This window comes from Ipomoea nil, unplaced genomic scaffold (assembly GCF_001879475.1).
Source record: "Ipomoea nil cultivar Tokyo-kokei standard unplaced genomic scaffold, Asagao_1.1 scaffold1043, whole genome shotgun sequence".
Classification (NCBI taxonomy): domain Eukaryota; kingdom Viridiplantae; phylum Streptophyta; class Magnoliopsida; order Solanales; family Convolvulaceae; genus Ipomoea; species Ipomoea nil.
In genome coordinates, this window is record NW_017617471.1 from 7,755,206 (window position 1) to 7,773,864 (window position 18,659).

General features: G+C 32.7%; 2 protein-coding genes across 3 annotated transcripts; both read left to right on the top strand.

Moving 5' to 3' along the window:
- The first annotated feature begins 668 nt into the window (after positions 1–668).
- LOC109182327 lies at positions 669–2,511 on the top strand. 2 transcript variants are annotated; one of them, XM_019332471.1, is made up of 3 exons: positions 669–1,390; positions 1,814–1,963; positions 2,069–2,511. In XM_019332471.1, exons 1-2 carry the CDS (start codon positions 886–888, stop codon positions 1,891–1,893), a joined length of 585 nt encoding a protein of 194 aa, XP_019188016.1. In that variant the 5' UTR covers positions 669–885; the 3' UTR covers positions 1,894–1,963; positions 2,069–2,511. The 2 variants fall into 2 exon arrangements, with proteins under 2 accessions (XP_019188016.1, XP_019188017.1); XM_019332472.1 differs by having other exon boundaries at positions 2,075–2,511.
- A 2,597-nt stretch (positions 2,512–5,108) lies between these two features.
- Positions 5,109–9,419, top strand: LOC109182326 (ankyrin repeat and SOCS box protein 2). Its single transcript, XM_019332470.1, has 13 exons — positions 5,109–5,307; positions 5,420–5,482; positions 5,602–5,772; positions 6,040–6,171; positions 6,364–6,503; positions 6,637–6,723; positions 7,320–7,445; positions 7,731–7,883; positions 8,047–8,118; positions 8,231–8,332; positions 8,440–8,610; positions 8,874–8,953; positions 9,091–9,419. Exons 1-13 carry the CDS (start codon positions 5,277–5,279, stop codon positions 9,149–9,151), a joined length of 1,389 nt encoding a protein of 462 aa, XP_019188015.1. The 5' UTR covers positions 5,109–5,276; the 3' UTR covers positions 9,152–9,419.
- Positions 9,420–18,659: the final 9,240 nt, after the last annotated feature.

Sequence of the window (18,659 nt, forward strand, 5' to 3'; positions counted from 1 at the left end):
TTGATGGAAGACGGCCGGAAGGGGTAAATCGACTAAAAATAATTGATTTCAAGGACTAAATCGATGAATAAGTTATTGAGTGACTACATTGACAGTTTGCCAATAATTGAGGGACCAAATCGTTGATTAACTCTTTTTTTTTTTTTTAATAAAGTTCTAAGTACAAACGGAAATTGATGTCCAATTAGTGGAAGAGAATTAGACAATTAAATCTTTGGAAGAATGATCAGGGATCGAGTCTCACCAGCGGCAGTGTGGGAGCAACCTCTCAAAGTGAGGGGGGCTCCTTGTGCGCAGTGAGCACCGGTCTAGCCTCATCCCAAATGCTATGTCGGGCCGGGTTCAGCCTTTTTGGAAGAATTAGACAATTAAATGAATAAATAATTTGTAAAAATAAAAAGACTAAATTAATTAATTTATAATTAAAAGCAATTGATATTTAGTAAAAAAAAAAAAAAAAAAAAGGCATTGGTGATAAATATATAGGGAAAAAAAAAGCTAAGAAATTAAATGTATGGAGGAGATAATTAGTGAATTAAAAGGAGGGCGGATCGGAGTAGGTTTTGATGCATGGCGATCCGAAAATAAGGGTCCCGCATTTCCATGGCGTCCTCAACCTTCTATTTCATCTTTAAAGCCTTTCACTGGCATTGCTGCACCACCTCGTCGGGCCGGTGCCGTTCCTATAAGGCCTATACTATTTCAATACAACTCACTCTAACAACACCTATCAATACTATATTTTCATTCGCATTCAATAAAAGCCCCTACCACCTCTTCCGGCCGCGGCGGCGCTCTTCTGTGTCCGCCACGGTCGTATTCCAATAAAACATCCATCCCTCTCATATTCTCGATCTTCTCGCATTTTCCTATTTCCTTATCACCATGGGAGAGCCAGCTGAGATGAATAAAGACAAATACCCTCTCTCCTCCTCCTCCTCCTCATGGGAGTCGTCGGAGAACGAAGAGATCCAACGCCTGGAGCACGCGCCGCCGTTCTGGCGCAACCGCAAGAAGTTGTCCAAGCAGCTGTCCATGTGCGAGACCCCACGCGACGTCGCGTGGGAGAGGCGCCGCCGCCAGATCCTTAATCAGGAGAGGAGGAAGAGCGACGCTGAGTGTTTGACGGACGATGATCTTAACGAGCTTAAAGGGTGCATAGAGCTGGGATTTGGATTCAAGGAGGAAGAAGGGCAGCGGCTATGCAACACCTTGCCGGCACTGGACCTCTATTTCGCCGTCAACCGCCAGTTTTCTTTCAGTCCGGTGTCGACTCCGGGGAGCAAGGGCACTACGTTACCGTCGCCTTCAGCCTCGTCCACCGGAGGGAGGTCCTCGTCTTTGAGTAGCCCCGGCAGTGATTCAGATTCATGGAGGATCTGCAGCCCAGGTAGATACCATAGACCAAGTCTATCTTGCATTATGAATTCTGATCTAATCTTATTCCGTCTAAAATTAACCTCCATTTAACATAGGTACAAGATATGTTAACGGTCCGCAAATAATATGTTTCTGCAAGTAACAGTTTATGTATTTGTAGTTATCACCATATATATAGTTAACATTTTCAATTTATTTACCTGTCATATACATAAATGATTGACTACTGCTACAGAATATATCAACAACAGACAACAGACGCATAAGTTTTGAACCAGGGTTTTGGTCCACGGTATAACAATGGGATACTTCATTATTGCAACATTCACATCTTTTACATATTAAATTTTGATTAGTCCCGAATGAGTGAACCATGATTCTTATGTTGCCTGTCCGTGATAATCTTTATAACAAGATTTTATTTGATGAATAGGTGAAAATCCGGAACATGTTAAGATAAAGCTGAGGCATTGGGCACAAGCGGTTGCATGTTCTGTGATGCAGTCCTATTGATGAAAGACTGGGATAATGCCATTGTAAGATCGAGAGCAACATAACGACAGGGGTGGAGATTTTCACAGAGGTTAATGATATTTTTCATCTTTTTTTGCTAAAAAAAGAAACTTTATAAACCTAGGATCAATTCCATTTTTAAAAGAAATTTGTTACAATTTTTGCTGGAAAAAAGGTACAGCAGCTGATCATATAATTTGGGAAAGAAGGAGATCGAAGATGATGATGATGAAGACTACTATAAACTGCTTTTTGGAAAATTTTTCATCATATTAAAGAGTGTTTTACCTCTTAATTTTGATCGAGATATATACATTATAGTGGTTTATGGTTAGGACGATTCAATTTCAATTTCATATGAAATAACTACAATGAGATGCTGCATTGTAATGTGAATGCACCATCGAGAGTAGCCCCCATTGGTAGTTGAGTTGAGAAATTTGATTGTATAGCGAATGGTACCAGCAGTAGATTCCCCCCATTAAGATTTATCTATATATATATATTCGCTACGTATTGACTATATTACTTTTATTTTTTCATGCATCCAAATTATTAGATGTGACAGCATCAACTTTGTAATTTAGTTTTTGGGGGAAGTGAATTGCACATTGTATATACGAAATATATTGCACAAATGATTTCAGGATTGTAAAAATGACATAATTGTGTTCAATGGACAATCATTGCATGCATATAATATGTAGATGTTAATCCTTTATTCTTTGAACCGTCCATTATAAAGATATATTTAGTTTACCGGTTGTTCAATAGAACACAATGTCTTTAAACTGTATTATACTGTTTGTGTAAACCCAACCTTTGTCCATTTAACAATGGAATACCTTGCATGGAAAGAATTAAGCCACGCAATTTTCATTTAATTTAAAGTGGTCATGTTAACCAACACTTAGAATCATTAAAGCAGATGCATGCATAGTTGCACACTAACCTCCTACACGAGGAGTGGATATATAGGAGTTCGAGACTTACATTAACCACACTTTGTTCTATAATTTAATTGATATATATGATCCTTTTGAACCTAGGTGGTGCCAACTAGGTTGAGTATAACTATAGAACTATAGACATTATTCGTGCTTGCAGATGCTCTGGCTAAGATAGCGGTTGGATTGAGTTTGGGGCCGGATCATCTTTTAGGTGTTTTTGCACTTGATCGATTGTGATGAGTTTAATTTTTTACTCCTATGTAAGATCGAGTCGGGTTTTGCCTGGCTCGGGGGTTTAACCCCCTTTATGAGTCTCAACCCCCTTTACATTACTTAATTATTATACGTAAATCCATACCATATACTTGGCGAGTGAGGGTAGGCAAATTTTTATGTAGACCATGATCTTCAAATCGTTGTGTGGACCATAAAAATAGTACGTTTTAATATACTGAGTATTTTCAATACTTAAATAATATACTTTCAATAAATATATACAAGGTACATTTTTAATATATCAAGATTACATTATTTGAGTACTGAATGTATATTATTATTTAATAGTATACAAAACAATATACTTTTAATACTCAAATAATATACTTTCAAATAATGTATTTTTTATTTGTAATCCACATAGTTGTGTGAACTAGATCAATAGAATAATGATTGGTGAGGGTAAGGGTGAGCCCCTTCCAGCATGGGCTTGTACGAGGGTCCAACTTGCCCTTGCACAGGGTTAATCCCGATTCGCATAATTGCCTTCTAATTAGGGTTGTTAATGCGGGTTGGCCTCTATGGGTTGCAATTTGTGCGGGCGGATCTGTGTTTATATTATAATAATAATTTAATAATAACTTTAATAATTTAAAAGTATTATAATATTATTTTATATTATAATAATTTAACCTACATAATATTTTTCAGTGTTTATAAATTTAAAAAATTTTAAATTTTTAGTTTTTTAATATTGAGAAAAGGATTAGATAGGTTATCAAACTTTAGCTGAAAAGTCAATTAGTCTCTTAAACTTTTAAAATGTGCAATTACATTCATCAAGAATTTATTTTGATGCAATGAAGCCTAAAAATCAGTTAATGATATGTCATCACAGGTTATTTGGGTTCCTGCCACCCTCTAGCGAAATTTTAGACAAAAAAAAGTGACCAGCGACCGAGTCGGTCATGAAGAAGACAAAATACATATTGACCAGGATACTGAATGATACTTTAATAAGTTCTGAAACACTAATTTAAAAAATACACATTGAGCATTGAATTATTCACACAATGCGTGTGTGGTATTTAAAAAAGGAGTAAGGTTCAAATTGACCATTGAACGTAACCTGAAAATGCAATTAGGCAACTGAACGAAAAAAAAAACGTGCAATTAAACCACTGAACACTCCAAAAACGTGCAATTTCACCTAATAGCAGGTTACCATCAATTTTAGCAGGTTACCTGCTTACATGGTAGTTGAGTTAGCATTTTAAATAATTTTTAAATAAATTTTAATAAAATTTTTTAAAATTGAAATAAATTTAATTAAAAAAAAAAACGACGGACCGACCATCCCCTTCCCCATCTTCGTTCGTCTCCGAAGGCGCCACCCCCGTCGTTGTTTTTTTTTAAAAAAAAAATTTATTAAAAATTATTTAAAATGCCAACTCAGTTGTCACGTAAGCAAGTAACCCGCTAAAATTGATGGTAACCTGTTATCAAGTGAAATTACACATTTTTTGAGTGTTCAGTGACTTAATTGCACTTTTTTTTTTTAGTGACCTAATTGCATTTTTAGATTACGTGCAATGTCAATTTGAACCTTATTTCTTAAAAAAAAAAAAGAGTAAATTTCAATTTTGGTCCTATGACTATAGGAGTTTTGTTAATTGCAATTAGCTTTTAGGATTGAAAAAAAACATACACAGCATTAGCAAGTTGGGAAATACAGGAGAAACAATCGCCGTAAAATCTAGAGAGAAAAAATGCAGTCATCGGAGAAGAAAGAAAAAAGGTGAAAAGACAAAATAACCCTCATTATTTAACTTATTAACATTTTTTAGTCACTTTTTACTGACAATTTGGTTAGAGTGATCAAAATTGATAAAAATTAAATAGTTAAGGTATTAAATTAACAATTTTACAAGTCGTTGATTGTAATTAACAAAACCTCTATAGTCACAGGACCAAAATTGGAATTTATTAAAAAAAAAAGTGTAAATCTAACTGATTTCCAAATTCCATTAAAAACATATAAAAAAAAGGAGAAAACCCAGAAGCCGTCAGGCCCCAAAACCCTCGTCTTCCTTGTGTTGAAACCTCTAGAAGACTAGAACATTAGAACACTAGAACACTAGAACACATAAGCTTCTGCTTCGCAACTAAGGATAGAACTGCCCACACTTCTTCCCTTAGATCATATTCTCTACCGTAATGGCTCCTGATGCTTCCGATGCTCTTGCAGGTCTGCTATTTTTTATTTTTTTATTGTTGGGTATATATGTTTATTTACGTAGCTGGGTATGTATATTTGTGTATGTATGAAAAAAACAATTTAAAGTTTCAATTTTTAACAGTGAGGGAAAAGGTTGAGAAGTTCTTGAATGCTGCACGGACAGGGGACCTAGATCTTTTCAAGAGTAAGTTCGAAATTTGATTTTCGTACACTGTTTTAGCTGGTAAAGCTTCAATCTTAATGTTTTTTCTTTGGGAAAATTGAATATAATGATGAATATTTGAGACTTAATTATTTTAACAGAGTTGGCTAAACAGCTTGATGATGGGAAGGGGTTAGTACAGACAGTGGCTGATGTTAAGGATGCAAATAAGCGAGGGGCTCTGCATTTTGCCGCTAGGGAGGGCCAGACTGATATGTGCAAGTACTTGGTTGAGGAATTGAAGGTTGACGTCAATACCAAGGATGAAGATGGTACTTTGGAGCTTTTGTTTCTACCTTTTCCTCTATTTACAATGCAAAGTTGTGATTTTTCCTGTGCCATATGATTTGAGTTTCAATAAGTGTGTGCTATTTTAGATTTTTAGTAATGTCATTAGAATAAGTTGTTATGTGCCTCTGAATCTGCTATTTACATGGATAGCTGTAGGAAATAGTGTCTTATAGAATTGACTCTCCTGTACATTTGCTAGATACTTGACTGCTTTGATTTGTTATTCACCAAAGTTTATTGCTTTGTAGGGGAAACTCCTCTTCTTCATGCTGCTCGGCAAGGTCATACTGCAACTGCCAATTACCTTTTACAGCAGGGAGCTGATCCCGCAATTGCCAGTGAGATGGGGATAACAGCTTTGCATCACGCTGCGGGATTAGGTTGGTTTCCATCTATTTTTTCATCCCAAAAGTGAAATTTACTCCGTTAAATTGTTTTTGGGACTAAGAATGAATCATGCATCTAATATTCATGGACAAGTTTCGCCCACACAACTAAATACAAGATATGTTAAGTCAATCTATGATGTGGAATCATCATTTTTTTTTTTTTTTTTGCCTTTTGGATTGCAGGAGATATTGAGCTGATGAAAGCCTTTCTTTCCAAAGGTGTGAATGTTGATTTGCAAAGTGATGCTGGTTCACCGCTCATATGGGCTGCGGGTCATGGCCAACAAGATTCCGTCAAGCTGTTGCTAGAACACAATGCTAATGTGAGCAATGTCATAATAAATCTTCCGTATCTTTTACTTTCAGTAATTCATTGTTGAGGGGCAAATTTAGGTAATTTTTTGCGTGATGAAGTTCAAGAAATTCAAGTTTTCTTTTCTTTTTTTCATTTTCTAGCCTAATGCTGAAACCGAGGATGATATCACTCCTTTGCTGTCAGCTGTAGCAGCAGGTTCGTTGCAATGCCTGGAGCTGTTATTAAAGGTCAAACACATTTTTCTCTAGTATTCTTCCTCTTAATGTTTAAACCCCATTCTAACATTGATATATGCTGACCAACTTGTCTTATACTCTTTAATCTACGTATTTTCCATAATTGGTATTTAAGTTTTTTTGATGAAATCAAGAAATTTGCATCCTTAGCTTGAGCTATGATTATTACATCCTAGATGCACGGGGAGTCATGAATATTGAAATTGCCATACAATAAGAATCACATAAATTGTACTAAATGTGAAGTGAACTTTATTTAATAATTAACCAGCTTGGTTGGCGTGAGTGGCCGTGCATTCTTGTCCCTTAAGAGAGGTTGGGAGTTCAATATCCCCCTCTTGTATGGAAAAACCAATTTGGCCAGCACTTTGCCCCTTAATTGGGCCGGCCCGGTGCGAACGGGGATTAGTCTGAGTATGGTACGGGCTTAAAGGTGTCTCCCACAGTTAGGGCCTGCTCAGGACACCTCGTGGTCTCACCCAAAAAAAAAAACTTTATTTAATAATTAAAGTTGTATTTTTTTTTTTTTTTTAGAATGGCCATCTGTTAATATGAAGTCTTCTATTTTTCTTATTTTTTTTGTACAGGCTGGCGCTAATGTGAATATCACAGCGGGTGGAGCAACGGCTTTGCACATTGCTGCTGATAATGGTAGCCCGGAGATTATCAAGGCATTGTTACAAGCTGGCGCTGATCCTAATGCCAGTGATGAGGTAACTGCAAAACAGTTTATAGTCTCTTTGTTCTCATGTTCTTGATAGCCCCTTCTACTAAGTAGTTTTCTTTGAATCTTTGATCGAAATTTCGTTTAAACTGACTTAATCGTACAATAATTCCTTCATATAATTTGTGTGGGTTTCTACTTCTTGTCACAGTGTGTTGCTATTTGCTTGCAGAAATGAATTAAACACTTATAATTTGTAATTATAATTGCAAGAGTTTTAATTGTAATTCGAGAAATTGTTTGGAATCTTATGGAATTGCCAAAATTCGTTCAGGATGGCTTGAAGCCAATACAGGTTGCTGCTGCTAGAGGTAATCGGGCGGCTGTGGAACTTCTTTTTCCCGTAACATCACAAGTTCAAGGTGTGTCAGAATGGACTGTTGATGGACTAATTGAATATATGCGATCTCAAACCGAGAAAGCTCAGGTAAATAAATAAATAAATATATATATATATATATTTTTTTTTTTTTCTTTTTTCAATTTCTGTTTGGTAATTTAATTTTATTACTTTTCATTTTGTTCTTGATAGGTAATGGTTTTTTTTAAAGTTTTTTTTTATTTCTGATTATATCTGAATTTTGGTACAGGAAGAAGCAAATGCGATGAAGGATGGAAACAAGCCAAAGGAACCCGTCCTTCCCAAGAAAGATTTGCCCGAGGTCCAAATATAGTTCTTTTTTCCATCTTTGTCATTCTTGTTCAATAATAAGGGTGGCACAATTTTCCGATCTACCTTGCCTATGATCTCCAAAGAAAATAATTAATTTCCAGGTTTCGCCCGAGGCTAAGAAGAAAGCAGCTGAAGCAAAGGCTAGAGGGCACGATGCTTTTGGAAGAAAGGACTATGCAATGGCGGTAGATGCGTATACACAGGTTTATTAACTATCTTGTTTGTATTGTTAGCTCTAGTGCGTTTTCTTTTATGCCGACTTTTCTATTGTTGTGAGGTTTAATTTGCTATATGCTTCGATTGTTCACAGGCAATTGATTTTGATCCAACTGATGCAACGTTGCTTTCGAATAGAAGTCTTTGTTGGTTCCGATTGGGACAGGCCGAGCAAGCCTTAGCCGATGCCCAGGCCTGCCGAGCAATCAGACCAGATTGGCCGAAGGCTTGCTATAGGGAAGGCGCGGCTCTACGTCTAATGCAGGTATGCCCGAATTGTTGAGCATATAACCATTAATGTGCAACCTACCTATCAGCTTAGGCTTTTAGTTGAGATGGAGCACATGTTTCAATTTGGTATTAGAGCCATGCTAAAGGTCATGGGTTCCTTTGGAGCCCAAAAAGTAATTGGCCCGCACACAGTGAGGGGGTGTGTTGAGCATATAACCATTAATGTGCAATCTGACTATCAGCAAACTGCTTTTGTGGATTTTCTAAACTTTGTTTTTAAATTTTTGGGAATTGCAGAAGTTTGAAGATGCAGCAAATGCGTTCTATGAAGGTGTCAAGCTTGACCCTGAGAGCATGGAACTTGTCACGGCTTTCAGGTATTCTTGGAACCTCGTCCATAATAAATTTAACACTCCTATTAATGTACGTTGCCTTTGACAATTTGAACATTTGATTAGTCATGAAATCGAACCCAGAAATTATCTGACACGATTTCTTGTTATGTGGACTACAGGGAAGCTGTTGAAGCCGGGAAAAAGTTTCATGCCGCAAGTAAGCAGAATGCTAAAGCTTAGAAGAGCTGAAAGTACAAAGTGACAGTTTCTGACATTCCGGTGAAGATCCAATATGATCTTTGAGCTTTGGACCGGCGCTGGACACCTTGTATGTATACATTCAGCTAGACTAGAAAATTTTCGAAGTTTTGGATTTCGAGTGTTTAAAAAAGTCTACTTTTCTTCTCCCCTTAAAAGGGTTTATATACAATCAAACTGTTGCATAGTTAATTAAAATGTGCAGGAAAATTTGTAGAGACCAAAATAAATTTTCCTTTTGCCTTTGTTTGTTTTGTAATCTTTAGTCTTTTGTGTGGTTTATTGCAACTTCTTTTCTTCTATTCCAACTTGGTTTCAATGCCCTATATAAAGCAGTTGTGTAAAGGGTATTTTTAGTATTGTAATACAAAAGCTATACCCGAAAGCATGTGAATAGCTAATACTAGGGACTAGGGTCCCTTAGGAATAATCCTCGTAAAGGGAATACCTTTATTCTTAGGAATGTTATTCCCGTGATAAAATGACTTAGACACTGGAATATGTCTATTATATTTCTGGGAACGTTATTTCATTCTTGACTTATTCTATGAACTAAAATACTGTTAATGGAGAGATTGTTTTATTGGGATGCGAATTAAATGTAATAATTTTTCAAATTATATAATTAAATAAATTTTGATCAAGATTATAAGTTAATTATTTTTAATCACATCTTAAAATAAATGACCGAAATATTTATTGATTTAGCATTTCATGTATATACAAAGCTTTTTTCATATGGTCATTCAAATGTACTGATTGTTATCGTTTGTCAATATTTAAAATTGTCATATTGAAGACTAATTTCACAAAATTAACACTTTGTTACATGTAGTTCAAAATTTTAATTGTACTATTTTTAAGTTGATGTATCCAATAACATTGTCCCTAAAAGTTGGGACATATTTAACCTTAGCTTTTCCACTAATTAAAAAAATAGAAGTCAAACTTTATCCCACGATTATTGATTAATTAAATAATTATTTAATTGAACCATGAAATTTGAGGTGAAAAATATGGGCAGAATATGGAGAGTTTATATAAACTACCATCCTTACATATCGACCATTCAATAAAAATGACTTGACATGACATGAGCATTCAAACAAAATTAGTTTAAAACTGGTGCTTTAATTAATTCACATTTTAAAGTTTTGAATTATTGACACCACTTCTTTTATGTTCCTAATTGTAAAAAAAAAAAAAAAAAAAAAAACAAAGAATTTCTTTTGCTTACGTGCTAATATTTGCATTGAGTAAATCCTACTTTTATGTAATAGTCTGCAAACCACACATGAAAGCTAAATTATATTAGAAGTCTAGAATGGACTAGATTGAGAGAGTATTAGCAAAAATTAAACTTATAATTTTTAGGTACGAGAATCATGCTCCACCCACTCAACCATCCCTTTTAAGTTATGTAAAGTTTCTTTTCTTTTGGGCTATGATCACTTCTGTTTATACATGTCAACTCTTTAATTTGGATCGTTGATTATTAGTTTTAGTTCTCCTCAAGACTTGACACTATTTAGTATTTGATTAAAAGTATGCAAGTTAGTTAATTCATGATACTCAATAAATATAAATCACATCATTCAATAAATATAAATCACATCATGGAAAGAATGTTGGGGAAAACTTATGAGGAAAAATATCATTTTCCTTTTTTTTTTTTTTTTTTTTTCTTTATTAGTTAGGCAAGTGGACAGTAGTTTTGTCTTCATAGTGTGTTTAGTGCACGATAAAAGTGGAATAATATATCCTGAATTGCAACATTTCCTTACTAAAATAATGCCTAATATTCATTCTTTAATATGTCATTAATTTTTTTTAAATATTTAATTATTATGTGAACTATTTTTTTTATATTTTTAATGGAATTGGTAAAAAAAAAATATAAGACTATATTTACGAATATTTTTCTTTAAATATATATAAACATTAAATCTAGTATTTTCATAATTAAATATAATATATTCTAAGGGTATACACTATAAAAATTATACACCCAGGGATAAAAATATGTATTTCTTTGATTTTTTTTTTTCCAATTAAGCAACTAAAACATGCCTTACGAAAAATGTATGGTGAGTTATAACTTATAAATGTAGAAATGTGTTTGAAATGCACACATAAACACTCATGTTTAAGAGTTTTTGTGTGTCATGATGATATGAGAGAAAAAGAGAGAATCAAATCCATACTCTGTATATAATCATCAAATTGAATTAATTAATTATTTTATTTTTATATATTATCATCAATAAAGAGTTAAAGATATCCAAACATGTAAGTTTAATAATCAGTGGAAATTTGGGATTGGTAATGCTTATAACATAACTTAAAAGCATTTGGAGTTAAACAAATGTAAGTAATATAATATTACAAGGCAAAAATATGCAAATAGTGGCCCAAAAACAAAGCTATAAAAGAGAGACAGTACGTGAAAGAAATTAAAGAAAGAAAAGAGCAAAACACCAATAGTGGTAAGAAGGCGGCAAGATGTCTTTAGACCCAACTTTAGTTAAAGCAATGTTTTTTATTTATTTATTTTTTTAATTCCATTTGTTTTTATTGAATAGTTAAAAACTTAAAACTTTAGGGGAAAAAAATTATTGTTTAGTTGTCTCCTGCAGGCAAATGGGTAAATCAAACATCACTAAGGTTTTATTTTCAAAAATTTGTTTTGTTAGACAGATAAAAGAATAAGTGTTTATCATTAGAATTATTAAATATATGAAAACGTTTATAATATTATACCACGTGATGTTATGATTCACAAACATAGAGAGATTAGAGAGTGGTGGTGAAATTTACAGAAATTAAAAGGACAAGGGTAAAAAAAATATAGAATGAAAAAAATTGTAAACCCTTAATAATATATTTGGTTCACGGAATAAGTTGGAATTGAATAACATTCTTGGAATATACTTATTTTGTAGTTTAGTAAGTCATTTTATTTTCGGGAATGATTTATTCCTTTGCAATAGGAATAACTATTTCGAGGGAGACTCTTGACCACTATGGTATTAAGCTATTCTAAAATTTTCAGGAGAATTTAATTTGGTAATACATAATTTATTATTATCTATTTTTGTTATTTACTATAAATGTATTCTAATAATAATAATAATAATAATAATAATAATAATAATAATAATAATAATAATAAGAAGAAGAAGAAGAAGAAGAAGATTGCATTTGATATTTATTGTATTTTTATCTATTCCTTAATCCAACCAAGCACTAGAATGCATTTCCTGAATCTATTCCTTAACGAGCCAAATAATAGAATTGATTTCTTATGAAATTTCTTACCTAGCTATTTTATTGCCGATTGAATACGATTTCTATTATATCAAAATTCATATGAGATCAGAGAGAATTTTAAACTCTCAATATCTCTTAAATAATGAGAGTAGACGACCGCTTACATATTTGACATTATTGAATTTCTATAAGAATAATATAATAATTGGTGGTTTTGTGGTGATGTAGGAAGCTTGCGTGGAGTGCTTGCATCATGGAGCTTGCATCAGAGTAGTCGTAATAAGGCTAAATAAATTTTATTTTTTTGGGGGTCTAAATTGGAGGCTTTATACGTAGCAGCCACACGCGGGAATTAATTAAAAATATATGCATTATTGATTGATTATACATCCTTCAATTCCTAGACAACCTCTGAATTTATTGCATACTCAATAACATGTGTGCCACAACCAAATCAATTTGTATTTAATAAATAGTTGTTTTATTTCAATTTTAAAAATATTTATAGCTATCACCTTAGCTTATTGGTGCTATTAGAGCCTTGCTAAATTGTGAATAGACATAGTTACAACTAGACATAAATACATAAATTTTTAGCCACCTAAAAATGGTTTGATTTGATTACATTTGAGATTCAAAAAAGTGTCTTTCACTTACTGGTTAAATTAACTAGTCAGTATTTTTTTTATCACTTTTTCAGTTGATGAATCTTAAAATTCTGAGTCTAAAATTTTGTTTAAATCTTAATTTTCTAGTATTTTTTTGCGAATAAAAAAAAAAAAACTTGATATCCAGCCAGAAGCGAACTGTATAGATTTATAAGCCTCTCAAGGTTTCTGGAAACCTTGTTGGAGCTGTCTTTCTCAACCCTGCATATATAATAATATAATATTGTTACTTTCACCTTTAATTTTCTTTGTACATAAAAAGATATTAATTTTTTTTTAAGTGAAAAATTTATGCGTTATGAATCATGGCACGTCGACATAGTTTAACAAACCCTCGTCAAATATATCCTTATTAAAGCATGCATGCATCATTATTAATTTAAGTAAATTAATTCTTGTCCACTACTGCCTATGCCACGTCCACTGTCACCTTTATTATGGCTTGTGATTTGAGGATTTTGAGCCCCGACAAAAGTCGTTTTCCAATGTTGATGAGGTTAATTATAGGAGTGCATGTAATTTTTTGTTTATAATATATCATTCAAATATGCTTTATTAAGATAAGTTTAATTAATTAATAAGATTTTAAGGTTGGGGACTTGGGGTGGTCCAAATTAACTCTCAAAATATTTTATATTATTATAATCACCCTATTAATTTACGTGTATCGTCACTCATCATTGCATTATCACTCTGTTATTGCATTTTAGTTACTTTTTGAAAAGTCATATATTATTAGTTTATTGTAAAAGTTGGTTGAAATAGTTTTTAAGATTAATTTAAAAATAATTTTTCTAAAGTTATCATCTTTAAAAATTTCTTCAAAACACAACAAAAAATTAGTGGAAATATTGAAAATATGTTATTGTGAACATGTTTTAAAAACTAATAGTATCATGTATTGTTCGGTAACATATATTTACTATACATTATACCCTATATATATATATATATATATATATATATATATATATTCTAAAAAACTATCAAAAGTAACCGTTCTTAATTCGATCTCTTACTAATTAACATTAAATATCAACATTCATCAATCACCTTGATTATTATTACTTTTGTTATTTTAGGCCTATCACTTTAATTTCATTCTATTTTTTTCGCGAGTTCTCAACAAAATTGATGGTAACCTGCTATTAGGCGAAATTGCATACATTTGGAGTGTTCAGTGACTTAATTGTACTTTTTTTTTTTTCGTTCAGTGACCTAATTGCATTTTCAAGTTACGTTTAGTGATCAATTTGAACCTTATTCCTAAAATTAAATGAAGTGAATGAAATCACTAAAGAATTTGGTATAATGTGTGAATCCATCATTTTTTAAAAATAAATTACATTGATTTTTTAATTAAAACCCCCACCAAAGAAATTTCTTGGAAAGAGCATAGATTTTGAAACCATAATTCACATTGAATCAAGATTCAAGACTGAAAAGAAAAAGAAAAGGAAAAGGAAAAAGAAGATGAAATGCTCCCAACCCCAATTCACCAAAAGTTTTCATGCTTTATGCTATGAAGTTTCCTTGCCATTTTCTTTATGCCATTATTTATTAGTTTCTTTGAAATATTGAAAGCTTCTCACCCACCTATAATTTTATATTTAAATAATGGTTGTTTGATGAATATTCAACACTTGCAGGGAATAAATAAATAAATAAATAAATAAATATATATATATATATATATCTACTATCTACTATACTAATAAGAGCCAAAGAGAGTTAGGCCTATAATCTACTATACTAATAAGAGCCCAAGAGAGTTAGGCCTATAATGGGTAGAAAAAATGGCGGTCACAGATTTTAATCAAATGAATAACTCAGATTGATTAAAAGATTGATCAGATTTAAATTTTACACTAAAATTTTCTAAAATACCCACACACCGTTACTAATTCCGTTAAAATTTTAAGAATTGCCGTTAGTTCACCGTTAACTTACTCATTGATTTCAATTTAAAAAAAAAAGGTCTTAGGTTCGAACCTCATTCCAATCAAAGTTGGCATAATTAATACTCTAATTGATTATATTCGCTACCAGCGAATTTATTTAATTATTAACATTGGGTAGAAAAAATGACCGCCAAATTATTAAATCAAATGAATGGTTCATATTGTTCAGGTTTTAATTTTTTTCTTTTAAGATTTTCTAATTCATCCTTAATTATATGATTATCCATTTAACTTTTCTGTTAATTCACCGTTAGTCTAATTCTAATATTAAAGTCTAATATAGAATTATAACTACACCATTAATCTAATTCTAATATTAAAGTCTTAATAGAACTTAACCACAAATCCTAATGTCGGAATCTCCTCAAACAATATTAGTATATATTTCATATTTTATGCCCTAATTTTTATTTGTTCTCCCTTATGTCCCGTATTTGGTTTCAACCATACCTATACAATTATTTTATTGACAATTATAATCAATATTGACTATATTATCTTGCATTTGTAAACTTAGAATTACCTATTTAACTCGCACGGGCTTAGCTCAATGGTTTAGTTGGTAGTATTTGGGAGAAGAGACCAAGGTTTGAACCTCGGCGGCAGCAGTGCGGGAATTATGTCCAAAGTGGGCAGATTCTTTGTTTTGCGTATCAGCATTTGGCCTTGTCTGCTGAACCATTGAGTCACTGTGATTTACAACTTCCCACAATGCTCTGTCGGGTCGGAGTGCGGGGGGCCCTTGGGGTTGGGGACTCAACCTTTGGGAGAAGAATTACCTATTTAAATACGCAAATTCAACCTTCAATTATCTATGCATGAACAATTTCAATATAATCCTGCCTTAATATACTTTAAAGTACTTATTTAACAAAAAAGCATTGGGCATTATCCCAATCGCGCAATGCGCGTAAAAAACTAGTATATATATATGTGTGTGTGTGGTTGACGCATCTTAAGCATTAAAATGGAGCACCTTAAGTACATAAATCACGCACCTTAAACACACAAACCACGCACCTAAAGTTTTAAAATGGCGGACCTTAAGTACACAAACCACGCACCTTAAGCACACAAACAATGTACCTTAACACAAACCACTCACCTAATTAAAGTTTTAAAATGACGCACCTTAAGTTTCAACAACTGCGCACATTAAGCATACAAATCACGCACCTTAGGAAGGAAAACAACGCACCTTAAGAAGGAAAACCACGCACCTTAAGAAGGAAAACCACGCACCCAACTTTAGTTGATTCACCTTAAGAAGGAAAATCACGCACCCAACTTTAGTTGACGCACCTTAAGAAGGAAAACTACGCACTTAAGCAACCACACGGAACCTATATATATATATATATATATATATATATATATATATATATATATATATATATATGTATGTATGTATGTATGTATGTATGTATGTATGTATGTATGTATGTATGTATGTATGTATGTATGTATGTATGTATGTATGTATGTATGTATGTATTTATTTATTTATTTATTTATTTATTTATTTATTTATTTATTTATTTATGATCATATGAGAATATACACTTCCTTATTTGAGAATATGCAAACAAGCATGAGTATACACAATCTACTTCTAGGCATGCCGAGATGACGTTAGAGATCCTAAAGTAGATTGTGTGCACTCATGCTTGTTCGCACGTTCTCACCTAAGGAAGCGTTCTCATTTGAACACAAACCTATATATACTCTAGTTCATATGAGAACTACTCCCAGGTGAGAACATGTTGTCTAATTCGAACTGTTCATTGGGCAAGATATGATGGCTAAGATTTAATGTTTTCTAAATCATTTTTTTCTTAATTTAAGTGGCCGGGGTATGAGAGTAATTTTGTTTAATTTTTCCTTGCATGGAGTTTCCAAATACGTTATACTTCTTGATTTTAGGTTGTTTTATAAATTTTTCCGATCATTTTCTTTTGTTCTTCTTTTAGTTTTTTCAGCGACGATGGTGACTACTTAGTATAGTTTCATGTTTGTTCTCTTTGTTTTGTTTGTTTTTTTTTTTCTTTTTTTGGCGGTTAGTTGGAGTATACTTTTGATTAGGTTTGTTGATAAATTTGTGATTTTAGGAGGGGTGCATCGTAGGCTATTGAGCAGAGCATTGTGGCACTAGGTGTGGTGCATTATAGGACTGTTAGTTGTGCATTGTTGTGAGGTCATCAACATAGGAGTATGTTGTACACCTTTGTGCACTCTTAGAGTAAAACTTGTGCATTGATATTAGTAAATCTATGTATTCTGTGTGGTAGTGTTGTGCATTCTGTGTTAGTATACGATGGTCAATTTTGTGGGATTTTGGGATTAGCTTTTAGATTTTAGGGGTTTCAGACTTTCAGGTGTGCACTTACAAAATGTTGTACACTTTGTACACTCACAAAGTAAATGTTTTGGTCATTGCTAGTATTAAATGTGTGCATTCTCTTTTAGTATGGTGATGGTCAATTTTCTGTGCGTTGCGGTGGTGGCTACGACTTGTAGATGTAGTGTTTGTGCATCGTTGTTGTAGTTGTGGTGCTATTCTAGTGTTAGTTGTGGTGCATTCTAGTGTTAGTTGTGGTGCATTCTAGTGTTAGTTGTGGTGCATTATACTGTACTTAAGTTTGTTTGTTTGTTTGTCTTTTTTTTTTTTTTTTTTTTTTTTTTTTTTTTGTCTTCAGCGCGTGGGTATTAATATTAGTAATTAAAAATAGTTGTTTGTTTTTATCAATATCGTTAGAGAAAAAATGTATTTAGAAATCGTAATATAGAAGGAGTGTTTTCCAGCATTTTGACTAAGTGATCAAAATAACTAAAATTTCATCAAATAGTCATTTATCAAACAAGAGCTTTAATGTTTTTTTTTTTTTTATTTATTTAAAAGAAAAATAAAAGCAACAATTTAGATATTTGGGCAATAATGTGCATGTGGTTGGTGGGTGCATGGAGAGGACAAAGCTTTAAAAAGTTTCAAACGTGTTCAGCACTTATCTGTGAGCCCAGCCCTGGCCTAGCAGGAAACTTTAATTTGTATCACATTAAATTATTAATCAGCAGCCATAGTTGAGTTTGGTCAAACACATTATATTGCATGCATGCACCAATTTCTTCTCTTTATTTAAGTTCACAAGTACTTGTCCCAACATAATTACATAACATAAGCTCTCTCTTGTGTTCTCATCTATTTATGCTTTAATTTCTTTGCTTTAATTTCTAACTTTTCCTTTGCTCTCTCAACGTTGTGTCTCACAAATTTCTTGGAACATGCTTCCTAACAATCACATTCACTGCCATTTGTGTCGGTTTTTGGATTTTTGTGATCCCATTTTTGTAAATAAATCAGGTTCTACTAAAAGTGTAAGTGCAATCTTTACAACCAAACCATAAGAATCCTACTAATTACCTACTATCTCCAAAGTCCAAACAAACATTAAAAAAAAAAAAAAAAAAAAAAAAAAAAAAAAAAACATCTTGAAACTACCTGGCTAGAGGCTACCTGTTGAGCTGCCGTTATCGTTTAGAATGCAAGTAGAACAATCTATTAGGGGGAAGAATCAATTTCTCAGGCGGTATTGG

Bases quoted from the DNA above. Each gene is read 5' to 3' on its own strand.
- LOC109182327 (XM_019332471.1), top strand. From the start codon at position 886: ATGGGAGAGCCAGCTGAGATGAATAAAGACAAATACCCTCTCTCCTCC. The intron at 1,391-1,813 runs GTAGATACCATA...TTTGATGAATAG, and splicing joins ATGGAGGATCTGCAGCCCAG to GTGAAAATCCGGAACATGTT.
- LOC109182326 (XM_019332470.1), top strand. From the start codon at position 5,277: ATGGCTCCTGATGCTTCCGATGCTCTTGCAG. The intron at 5,483-5,601 runs GTAAGTTCGAAA...TTATTTTAACAG, and splicing joins GGACCTAGATCTTTTCAAGA to AGTTGGCTAAACAGCTTGAT. The intron at 6,504-6,636 runs GTGAGCAATGTC...TTCATTTTCTAG, and splicing joins TGCTAGAACACAATGCTAAT to CCTAATGCTGAAACCGAGGA.